Raw genomic sequence first — 12913 nt, 5'->3', positions numbered from 1 at the left:
GGGTTAACAGCTGGACTTGATTATGTTAAAAGGTCTTTTCGAACCTAGATGAGTCTATGATTCTATCCCAAATAAAAAGTAAACAGCTTTGATGAAACAAGGCACTGTGTTTTGAAAGAATTCAAGAAATGTTTTAAAAATGGCAAGTATTTTCATGCTGTAAGGTTGACACATGCTGAAGGCTACAACAATGTTCAGGTAGCTCAATCAGTACGAGCAAGTGTACACCAGTGAGTTTTGAAAGATACTACTTCCTTTCAGATTTTTAAAGGAAATAGAAGGGACAAGATGGGGAGAAATTTTGTTCTGAAAATCATATTCTCCTATACCTTTAAGTTTAATCCTATGAAAGCGATGTATAGCTGCTTAAACCTCGGATAAACTCACAAGGAGAATTTCTCTACTGTTGCTCAACAGGCTTCATTATTCACCTTTACCAACTATAGCAAAGCTTTTGACTCAGCCTCACGTAGTATCCTTACAGCCAAACCAGTGACTAAATAGACCGGATAGAAAATTGGACTGCCAGGTTCAAAGGACTGTGCTTGGGCATATAAAACCCAACTGATATCCCAAGGGATAGATACCAGGGCCAAGTTACTTAATGCCTTTATAACCCGGATGATGGGACAGAATGTGCTCTCAACAAGCCTGCAAATGATACCAAATTAGAGATTATAGAGGGACACTGCTCAGAGGGAGCTCAGCACTGGAGAAATGGGTGTAGGAACCTCATGAACTCCAAAGGCAAATGCAGCATCCTGTACCTGCGCAGTGACTCCATCTCAGCTGGTCAGGCTGGATACTGACAAGATAAAAGGAAGCTCTACAGAAAGACCTGGGTATCTGAGCAAGCAACATTAATCAGCAGCATGTCCTTGCAGTAAAGGTGGCCCACAGCACACCACGCTGAAGCTCCCTAATGGAAAAGTGTAGGGAAGATGGTGCCAGACTTTTTAAAGGTGCACAAGTGAAGTACAAGAGGAAACCTGAGAAATTCTGATACATGTAAGAAAAAAATTCCTCGCCTTGAAAGTGATGAACAACTAAAAGAGGTTGCTCAGAGAGGTGGTGGACTCTTCGTCACTGGAGATGTTCAAGACTTGACTGGACAAGCCCCGGACAACCTGCTCTAACTGGACCTGCTCTGAGGTCCCCTGGCTGGGCTAGGTAACCTCCAGAAGTCCCTTGCATTCTCATTCTAAATTTGGCTGTGATGAGTATATGAAAACTGTATATACTAGATAATGAGATAAGATCAATGTTCTTAAAGCAAAATCCTCAACTGAATTAATCTGTGCAAGGTGAACAGCTGCCCATCCAAAATGAGATAAAACTAGTTGTTTTTATTTGACCAAATCCAAGTCTGTTTCCCAAAGTTCTCATTGACATGAAGTACTAGAGTATCACACACTTAAAAACAGCCTATTGCTTATACCTGTTAGCAGTCAAATAAAAATACTTCATTATTTTAAAAATGTTTTAAAGTAGGTTTGCCATTATCTTCTGCTACTCAGTACTATGGAAGACTTTGTCCAGTCTTGGACACCCTCCCCACCTGCACTCAGTACCACATCCTGATAAACCTGCACAAGTGCAGCGGAGGGATGTCAGGGCAGTGGAGCACTTGCTCTGTGAAGAGGCTGTGGGAACGGGGCTTGTTCAGCCTGGAGAAGAGATTAGTCTGGGGGTCCCAACAGCAGCTTTCCAGCATCTACAAGGAGGCTACCAAAACAACAAAGCTAGGCTCCATCCAAGCACAGCAGAATGACACACAATTACATAAATTGCAACAGGGCATGTTCTAACTGCAAATAAAATGGGGGGAAAAATATTATAATTAAGCATTGTCAGAGTTTGAACAGAGAGGTTATGAAATCGGTCTTTGGAAGTTTTCCAGGTTAGCTCAAAGGCTTGAGCAGTCTGGTCTGAACGCAGAGCTGACTGTGCTTTAAACAGGACACTGGACGAGAGACCTCCCTTGGTCCCTCCCACTTGTATTCTGTGATGCCTTCACCAAACTACACATCCAGCATAAAGAACTAGTACTTCAATTAGATTAAAAGATGCCGCATTGATGGGGGAGACAAGATAAAAAACTTTCAGCAAGCCACAACATACACTACTACATTAATTACCATCAGGCAACATGAAAACTCACAAAAGGCAGAAAAGATTCAGACACTATCAAGCTACACCAGATTTGACTACACCACAGAAAGCAACATCACAGTAAATTCTGCATACCCATGAAATAAATGGTCTCCTTTTCTTCCATAAACATTTCACTGGAATGTCTCGTCAAGAGCCCCCGTGCACTGCACCTCCCCTTTTTTGTTAACGGCACAATGCCACTGATGTCATTACTCCTCCTTATGGCTCTTTTAAACAATGTTGATTTTGTCACCTTGAATTGCAATGAAATGCACATATTATTTGTTTCTTAAGACTATTTTCACATACGTTGAAACAGTAAAAGGTACATTCTGTGTATTTAAGAGATTAACAGATTTTATTGTTTTCTAAAATATTTTACAATATAGACCCAAATCAGTAATTCCTGACAATTTCAGTAACTGTCCTGTGGATGAACAATTACGTTGGTATGTTTTCCTTGACAGACATATACATACATCCACTTTCTAAGCTTGCACATTTTGATTCATTGAAAATGATGGCTAAATATATCTAAAGCTCAAAAAGCAAACAATGAAGTCCAAGATTACCAACAGTGTTTTATAATTACCTCAAAATAGATTTATTAACCTCATTACAGTGTAGCTTCCTAAAACAGCATATCTACTTACCTGATACTTAGGGTTTTTTAAGCACAAATCTGCTGTAATTTTACAACCCAGTTTTAAGTGTCACAAAAGCATACTATTTAATATGATTACAGATGCCCGAGTTGTAACTGCAAACAAATGTAGATTTTACAGTGTTCTGCTACGATAATCCACATAAGGACTAAAGCTAGTTATATTCTGATCCACAAATACTGATTTTGAGTATGTTAGTGTATTTACTGTACTTCTGAAAATCTAATCACGGAATACATTGTCAATGGTACAGTAATGAATATGGCAGGAAAGCAGATTTAAATATACCTATAATTTAAACTCTTAAAACAGGCTAAATCTTATTGACATCAAAAGGCTTGATAACTAATAGCCATGCTTTTTATATTTTGGAATATCAAATTATATGTACATATACACAACATAGATAGGCTCTTAATAAAAAGCATTTAGTCTATTTTACAGTCTTCTCTGTTCAAAAAAATTAGCCTTCACAGATCTAACATTTCAAATCACCCAAAAATCATTAGCAGTTTAAAGAAGATTTTTTTTTTTTTCCCCCCATGCAAACATGTGCTGGAAATAGCTACTATTCTGGGGTTTATGCATAATTTATCTTTCTTTTGAGTGCCATTTAAGATCTAGATGGAAAACTCTCGGTTTAAGTGTCAAACCACATAAGTGACATTCATAATAGAATCCCAACCCATGACACCTGCAGATATCTCTGCTACATATAACCTTCTGTAACAGATATTAAATACAGTATTTGTTTTACAACTTCAAGCCATGCTGACAACATAGAAAGATTACTACAACATGGAAAGAGTATTCATTCAGTCAACTGATGACTAAATCTATGTCATAATTTAAGTATTAATTGATAAATCCAAGCATACAAAAAGGTGCTTAACTACATAGCATTTAAATAAAAAAATACTGCATCTTTCATATATTGCTAAGAACAAATAGAAAATTAACTATAATAATCTTTAAAATTCAAGTTGCAACTTACTGAAGGTCACTTAAAATAACTGATTAAACAAAAGTGAGCATAAGCCACATACCTAGGGTAGGATGAGGCACAAGCATAGAAAATGCAAAAATGTTTAGGATTCACAATAACAGACATGTGGGAAGAAAAACTTAAAAAGTATTTTTCCTATAATACTATTTTTTCAACCTAGCCCCTTTCCTTTGCATTGTGCACAAGTTGTGAGAACAATGTCAAATTATTCGTTCAAACTTTTGTCTTTAAATCACCATAATCTCAGTATCAAGCTCTCGCCTTTTCATTAAAATATATACACACTATACATCATTCATCTTTCTCTCAATTTAAATATATACTGTACAGGCCTGCAGAGCTTTTTTAACACTTCTGTTTTAACTTTGTCCTTTGTCACTGGATCGGTTCTACATAGTTTGCTGGGTATAGACCAACTTGTCCATTGTCCAGACGTCCTTTGCACCAACCCTGCTCATCTTCATTCTCCATTTTAGTTAACTCATCCCCTTAAAAAGAAGGAACATTGTTAACAAACTGTAATCTTTTTAACAACAGAAGGGTAACATGACAGTTATCTAGGCAGCCACTTTTCTTCCCCTCCCCAGCCCAGGCCCCAGTAGAAACCTTCCCTTCTTTGCTCTTCATGCTTTCAATACTAAGAACACCACTTACAAATTAGCATATGGGATGAAAGGCCCCCAATTTCAAGAAAATAGGAAAAAGCAAGGTACTTCAAAATTAAAACATGACATTGGTGGCATTTCAAAAAGGTCATAGCATTTTTTAAAGCACAATAAAGAATGCAAACTTTTGAAATTACACAGTGTTATTTCACTACAAGATCAAAGACTCCCTTATATCTAAACAGGGTGCACACAGATAGTTGTGACTAGTACAACTACCTCTAAACAAGTAGAATAATCCTACATTTATGACCCTCAACAAAATGTCAGTGAAAGTGAAACAGATGTTTTGTTAGGCTTACTGTCAATATATACTTTTTCTGAAGAGTTTGTGGAACGTAAGGAGGAAAATGCTACAAAAATAAAGACATGGCAGTAAAATTCTCTTCAATTATACTTGCAGCTTTTCAGTCTACCACTACTAGGTTGTGACGCAGAAAGATTTAAAGGAATCTTCCACCTCATACTTGGTTACATCTCCCTCCCTCTCCTCACCTTTTTAAGAAATGTAAGGATTGGGATTTAACTTCCCTTTTTACTGCTCTAGCTGTATGTTGTTGGAAGCTGATGTACAGTTGTAGCTCCAGAAAAAGTAACTCAGAATTTGCTTCCTAACTTACACAGCAAAAGCCAACACTGATTATCCATTCAAACACTTATGAACTATAACATAACCTCATCCTGACTGTCATGCACATCTAATCTTCTACGTCCTCAGGAAATAATTTGGCATTAGAGAGTCTGCTGGCTCCAAGATCCTGTACATGAGCAAATGAATGTCCATCTCAGCCGGGTAAGAAAGGCCACACTGAGTAACAATTATTTCCTCATGTACAACTCATTTGTGTCAAATTATTTCCCTAGATAAAACTGACTTGTGTTTCATCTTAGTTAGCAATAGGAAATACATGCTGAAGACACTACCACTTAATACAGTCCCAAGTGGCTATAAATATATACAGAGTACCGGTATCATTCATATCATCATAGGAGAACATGACCTAGCCTAGGGACTATAAATTCTTTGGTAGCAATAGACAAGCTTTGTATTACATCTTCACAAGACATCCATCTTCTATAGCCCCTCTGTTAGATAAAAAAGGTTAAAGCCCCATCTCCTTTAGCTTCTAAGTTTACCAGATAACTAATAAAAGAACATCATGAGCAAATGTTTGGCACTGTGGACTGTAACTGGCTTACGGACACATTTTACAGATTTTTCCACCATTTCTAGTGCTGCAGAATGAGGGAGCGTACAATTCCAAGATTTCCCACCGCTTCTATGAAGTGAACAAAGAGTGAAATCTTGAAAGAGGGCTATCAAAAAGCCCCGCTGTGTTAACAGTAAGCCTCAACGCAGCTGCACTTGCATGAACAGCTCGGACTTGGAAACTCAGTGATCTTGGAGGTCTATGAAAATATTACCACTTTTAAGTGTCATTTGCACAACAGTTGCAATGCAGACAGTCTAACAACTGCGATAAAGATAGCATATACAATAACACATTTTGACAATATTGCATTGTCTACATTTACTGTAGCTATTTATTCTCAGCCACGACAGAGATACAGTAATGTGAGCTATACATATGGTAGATGGTTATGTTCCATCCTGTTAAACACTTATAAAACCTCTCATAGATACAAATAAACAAACTTATTCTTCATCTTTGGAAGCCTCCCACAGTTGTTTGCCAAGAAAAAAACCTACCAGATGTATAAAGTATTCCACTAATAAAGACATTTCATGTATTAAAGTACATTTAATGGACACTATGCAGAGCATATATTCTACAGCATGTCCCTAAAAGTGATCACAAAAACTTTGTAGGTGAATTCTTTGAATACCCAAGGAAATCCCATCTCAGAATATCCACATACATTTAAATTGATCCCTAAAATGCATTAATCCTCTATTGACAGCTGCTTAGGAGTCTGGGCACAGCCTACATAGGAGCATAGGGGTGAGTACATTTTAAATTGGCACCTGCATGACCTGGTGAGGTTTTTTCCTTAGTCATTTGTATGTTCAGTGTAAAACTAGTCACATTAATACTTCTGCCTAAAAGCTAAGTTTGACAGCAGCCATTCTATAATTCAGCTTCTGTTAGGGGATTCACAGTCTAGCATGTCATCCCTTTACGACTATTGATACAATCATGTAATTTGGTGTTATAACATACTTTAATGCTCCTCCTTCAAAGGTGGATAGCTTCAAACAAAAGCTATTTTTAAGCTAAGCCTATGTACATCTCACAGTTCATGCTTCCTGCACTTTGTTTCTACAGACCTCACACTGAGAACCACTTGGTTCAATGCAAGTCACACAGCTGGTGCTGAGCCCCGAACACCTAACTGTATTTAACCATTGCATCTGTGTGTATAAACACCGCACAGTTTTGCCCCTGAAAGGCTCATTACTGTAAACCCTTGGAATGCCACCCTGCTGCTTCACAGGTACAATACATATATTGCAAGAGGATTAGCATGCTTCCTCTGCTGAGAAAAAAAAAAAAAAAAAAGCAGTTAAAGTCTACAGAATGAAGAATAATTTCAACTGCTGCATTCCTGAGAAAGCTCCAGATGTTTTGTTAATACTGTCCTTCTGTCAGGGCACAATTCAGCAAAGTTATTAATGGACAAACCAATCCATTCCTTCTCTCTGGAAGGCTACAATACTTCCCTACAAGGAAGAAGTCAGGTGCATTGAGGTTTCACTACTAAAAAAGGAGGGAGCACTGTCACCTGAGTTGCGGGGCTTTTTTGGTTTAAGAAACACAAACTGTGCTTAGAATATGACCTGGAAATACACTGTTCTAAGCACCACCTTTCTCCATAAGCTGAATGGAAGTCTGGCAGGTCATTGATTAGGTACATCATTGACTTGTTTACTGTATTAACTTTCAGCCATAACATCCAAGACCCATAGCATGATGATGTAGAAGTAGCATATTTCTTACAAATCCCAACTGAAAGGGAAGTAGAAGCAAAAGTTTTGTCAAACTTGGTTTCAACACTTGAATACTGTTTTTCCTCCAGTCAGTCGTTACAGGAGAAGGGAGTAAATGACAAGCAAACAGGAAAAGAGACAAGACCAATGAGATAGGCAATCTCATTTGCACAAACTGAAGTTCTGTTTGCTTTTGCTTAACTGTTCATGCAATCTTATTCTGGAATTCCTGGTTGGTAAACTTTTCACATGCAGTCCTGGGCAAGACAGTAGAAACCTTTTCTGAAATCAGAGCTCAACACATGGGCAGGGTGTAGACTTCACCTTTCCTCACTAGATGGTGCTGCCTCTGGACTGGCCAGATTATGAGAAACAAAGTCTCCAACTTCGGGGGGCTGAGCAAGCACTCGCTTGCACACAACAGCTGGTGGAACTGGCCCAGGCAAACTGTAGGCAGCAGCATCCACAGGGTGCAGCCATCATACCCTTGTGCCAACTACTTATGTGGAGATGCAGCACGGGTCTCTCCTGTCAGTTGCCTCTATTCTGTTCTCTCAACTCCTATAGCAATGAGGTAAAGAACAGGGTTTATGGCTTAAGGGAAATAAAACATCCTAAGAGGGGAGATGTATACTAAGTGTACCCTAATATAATGCAAGATAAAAAAAACAGATAAAGACTGTTATTGTGCTTAACATACACTGAAGGGGAAAGGAAAGAGAGAGGAAAAAATTATCTGTCCATGGCTATGTTTTCAACCTTTAGAGAAGTTAGCACTGGAAGAAAATTTGCCATAAAAGAGATGCTTTCGGTTTAAACAGAAAGAGTATCAGTTGGTTAGATACTGTTTTAAGAGTAGCTGCTGTAGTCCTTTCCTTTAAAAAAACAACTTTGTAGGGTTGGCATTTCCAGGTGGCTAAAAGCAGCAGCTGTTACTGTCACCAACTAAGAAAAGGAGGAGACAGGATTATCAATTCTGCATCTTACTTTGTTTAACATAAGACAGTAAGAAAGGAATATGCCAAACAGATGCATCCCAACACATTCCAAACAGACTAGAACTCAGTGCTTCCTAACAGAGGAATCTAAGAAGTGACCCTGTCACCCCTGTCAGGAAGGATGAGAATTAGACAGGATCTTGTAAGTGGAGATGTGTGTTCAGAGAAACAGGTGATTTCAGAAAATAAAAGCTGTAGAGAAAAACTGCCACCCCCACCCCCCGCTTTCTTTTGAGTAAAATTTTAAGTGAATGCTGTAAACTTACCAGCTTTAAAACTGAGCTCATCTTGCTCTTGGCCCTCATAGTCATAGAGTGCACGTACTCTCACCTCCATTGCAGGAGAGCTGTCTTCATCAAATGGATTGGTGTCTCCATTTGCATCAGTGGAAGAGAAGGGGTTGTTGGACTCTTCATCAGACCAGTCTGTAGGGTAGCTTTGGTTTTTTTCATAGCTGCTAACACTGAAAACCATTTTTAAATTATTCTTTTCAGCTCTTAAAATAGGAACTAGAAATACCACTAAGACATCAGTTCCCTTAATAAAGCTTAAATTCCACCCTAAGGTCCAGTTTTGAAACTTTATTTCTGGTATCTTCTCACCTATCTTTAGCTGACAAAGCCTCATTAAAAAAAAAAAAAAAAAGCATTCTTGCAATACAGTAACAAAGTTAGAAAAAGGAAAAAAAAAAAAAAAAGATATCAAAGACAACCTCCCCTTTAACTCCAAAAACTCCTGTCAAGAAATTTACATAATCCATGGGATTATTTCCTCTAGAAAGGTATAAGGTATGCAGGTAGTAGATGAGAGGAACTATCTGGATTAGGATAAGACATTTAAATTGCTTTGGAGAACCTTACTTCCAAATCTCTATGCACCTCTGCAACAGCTTTCAACACTTTTTATATGTTGCAATCCACCCATAAACAAACTCCATTATATTGCAACAACTTGATAATTTAAAGAAAAGTTCACTGTTGAGCATGCACATGCCATTTAAGAGAGTGGTATGACATCCTTAGTGTGTATATTGAAGTAACAGGCAGCTGTTTGAGAAAGTCCTAAATAAAAAGAAAGCAATTGTAAAAGCAGATTTATTCAGCAAAAACACACAGAGCAGTAAAGCTCCAGGAGCAGTTTCACTAGAAAAACCCATCAGTTTTAACATTTTGTAGGACTGGTAAAGGAAGGAAAAAAGCACAGCAGTTCCGTTAGCAACTGCCAGTAACCCCAGTAGTTTCAAACCAAACATCAAGGCAACAGATAAGGCATCTGTTAGGGAAGAGAAGTTAGGTTACGGTGTCGCTTACATAACCGCTTAAAAGGACTTCATGCACTGACCGGCACAGCGTTATAGAAACCAAAAATAGAAAACCCTAGATAGAGAAAGTGCAAGTGTGAAAACAAAAAACAACATTTCACCAACTTTTTGATCTTATTGTCCTCCTTTTCACTGACAGTACTCCCAGTATCTTCTTCATCTTCAAAGGGATTGTAACTTGATTGTACTGACTGCACTGTGTTACTCTGGACACTAAGACTGCTAATTCGGAAAAGAAAGAGCATTATGGCAACCCTATCTGTTTAAGAGTGGAACACTGTCATTGCTGTCCCACCAAGCAGTTTCTTAGCAGACCCCTTCTCCAGCCAGAAAAAAAACCCAAACAAACAAAACCCCAAACATCTATCAAGTGTAGCATAAGACCCAAGTAAGTTTGGGAAGTCTCATGTTCCTCCAGAATCAGAGCATCCTTCATGGGCCATAGCTTCTTTTTCTTACTGCCTGCTACAGTAAAAGGCAGAACGATTTTTCTAGCCAGTTTCAGTCCTTTCTGAAGCAGCTGATGTTAACAGTTTTGTATTAATCACATCCAGGATTCTGAAGTGACTAAAGATTATGCAAGCTAAGATTTTGAAGTATAATTGTCATTTTTAGAGACGGGAAGATAGCAACAGACTAGCTACCAGATTAGCTACAGGAAGTTCAGTTTCTCATGGAGTTTAGTTTCTTTTAACTCCCAATGGAAAGAGAACTGTAAAATGGAGAATAATTCCCAAAATATCGTGAGCTGCAGAAACACATCACTAAAAATGCTCACAGATAAATAACATTTCATTGGACAGTGACTTTTTGATCTCATGGAGCTTAGTGCACTTGAAGATAACAATCCTTTCCAATTAGTCTTTTTAGGCATGAAAAAAAAAAATACCTGCTATGTTTGTTAGGCTGTGAAACTTGATCTCCCGTCTGATTAATACCAGTCAGAGTCACTCCATCAGAAGCCTTCTTTTTTTCTCTTCTACTGAGAGTGCGATTCAGATCTGCAGACCACTCCTATCAATGAATGCAAAACATGACTGAGAAATTTAATTAAACAAATAGTTACCACATTTGAATTTCAGACTCAGCCTGGAACATGCATCTATACATACAACAGCACAAATAATTATTAAAAAGATAAGTTACTCTGTTTCAGTTATAGTTCTCATCTAGTTCCTACCCTAGCAATGCAAACATATTTGTGCTACTTGCAAAATCCAGAGGTTACCTGTACGTCTCTGCTTCGCATTTACCTTGAAAACACCTTGAAAAGACTTAAAATACCAGACATCTGGCAGACAACTGGAGAAATTAAAGGAGCTGGTCAGTGCAGCTCTTTAGAAGTTTTACTGAGGTTTCACTGTTTCAAATAATGCCAAGACATCTGGTTTAAAAAGGTAAACCTTAAACTTAATTTAAAAAGGTATTATAATCTAATACAGGGCTTACTTCTCATGAAGGGCTCCAACAATGACCTATGAAGAAGCCAATTTTTAAATTCATTGTATATCATTTTTCCTGTCCCTAAGATTTGAGCCCTTCCAGTACTTCACTCTCAATTTAGTGAAATTTATTGTCTTTAAAAGCCATCCATAAAAGTTCAGGCTCAAATAACACAACTGTTGATGAGACTCATGATGCCATTTGTGAAGTATCCGCTCCTTGATGTTTGGAACCATTCAGATGTTTCAGAAGGCAGATGGACAGGCATGATGATACCTAAACACAATTTCTACCTATCAAGTCAGGCTAAGCTGCATACTGCTATAAAGCAAGAACCAACAGAGAACAAACTGGATGCAAGCAGATATCCTATATGCTGAGACATATTTCATCTCAGAAGCCTTAAAAGTAAAAAAACCAGTCAGGAGATAGTTTGCTATACAAAAGATAGCATTAGAGAGAAGTATCTTTAACAGGATACAAAGATTTTTTGAGTTGCTATTACCGCTGGTTTATACATGTAGCACGGCTGTCAGAGAAGTGATTTCTAGCCAACTTTTCAGAGATATCTCATTATTTTAACTTTGTACAAATACGTATTGGATTTCTGGCCTACCATAGCTTAAGGACCACTGACCTAAGCATATTTGCAGTTTATAATGCGATTTCATATTCATTTGATCACTACTTTTTTTTTTCTTTTACTTACCTCATCCTTGTAGCATGTAAATGAGAAAAAATCAATTAGAAATATAGTAATAATAGTATTTAATCTGTTAATCGTAACTTTTACAAAAAAGTACAGTAATTTCCCCACACAGACGTAACTGCAGTTCAGCATTTCATGCAAAGAAATTCTGCAGTACTATTACGAGTTTTCTTCCTCAAACCTTCTAAAGTCACTCAGTATTTTAAAAACGAGTGATATTTTCCATTATGGTTAATAAGGTGAACAGTGAACACTCCAGAGTTGATGCTTCCACTCCATTAATTCAATGTCTAGAAATTATTTCAACTAAACCCATGATTCTGGTCAAACTCACCTCAATTCCAGCTGTTTCTACTCTGGTAGCATGATCTGCACTGATCAATTTTGTTATTTGTTTCTTGCAGGCTATGTTAGCAGAAGTTTTTCTAAGTCTTTGCTGCCTACACTAATTATCTGCTAACACCAAGGAAATTCAAATTGAAGTCTAACACCAACGGGGAGAAGTAAAACATATGGGATAACATACAGGTGTCAGAGGTATCTCAACTAAACCATGGGTTACTAATGACTTAATTTTAATAATAATAATAAAAAAATACCACTACAGATTTTTCTGGTTTACCCCTCTTATCTTTAAATATGTGTCTGATATAATCACCTCCAAAAGTTGGGGGATGAGGAGAGCCCAATGGAAATCAAGAAAAGAAAACTACTATGGCTTGTAAAAAACAAAAAATTCACTGCTAGAAGCCTGAATTTCAGAGTTATACCAGAAAGGAGCATGACAAAAAGCAAAGAAGTAAAAATAGACAAGCTAAGCCTGGGTTTTAAGTACTCTGACCTTACCTCAAACTGAGGCCAATTCATTGACATCCCTGGACCTTGATTAGCTCTAAACCACCGCAAGTCTTCCACAGCATCTGCTGTTTTGATATTCTGTTCCAGTTCACGGTAGATATTTTTGTAACTGCAAAACAAATTTGTCTTAAAATTTAGTATAAC

General features: G+C 37.6%; 1 protein-coding gene across 9 annotated transcripts in view; it reads right to left on the bottom strand.

The window, feature by feature from the left end:
* Positions 1–2493: 2493 nt before the first annotated feature.
* PACSIN2 (protein kinase C and casein kinase substrate in neurons 2) overlaps positions 2494–12913 on the bottom strand; it is a 65141-nt gene continuing 54721 nt past the window's right edge. For 4 of the 9 annotated variants that reach the window (XM_040594847.1, XM_040594846.1, XM_040594845.1 and 1 more), the window contains 6 exons: positions 12758–12878; positions 11912–11917; positions 10649–10773; positions 9865–9981; positions 8705–8901; positions 2494–4313 (listed from right to left, as the gene is read on the bottom strand). In XM_040594847.1, the coding sequence (XP_040450781.1) occupies positions 4201–4313; positions 8705–8901; positions 9865–9981; positions 10649–10773; positions 11912–11917; positions 12758–12878 (679 nt within the window). In that variant the 3' untranslated portion in view covers positions 2494–4200. The remainder of the gene's footprint in view (positions 4314–8704; positions 8902–9864; positions 9982–10648; positions 10774–11911; positions 11918–12757; positions 12879–12913) is intronic. The other 5 variants (XM_040594850.1, XM_040594851.1, XM_040594849.1 and 2 more) reach the window with 4 other exon arrangements.

This window comes from Falco naumanni, chromosome 5, assembly GCF_017639655.2.
Source record: "Falco naumanni isolate bFalNau1 chromosome 5, bFalNau1.pat, whole genome shotgun sequence".
Lineage (NCBI taxonomy): Eukaryota > Metazoa > Chordata > Aves > Falconiformes > Falconidae > Falco > Falco naumanni.
Note: the sequence above shows the minus strand (reverse complement) of the source record. Positions and strands in the feature narration are given on the sequence as shown.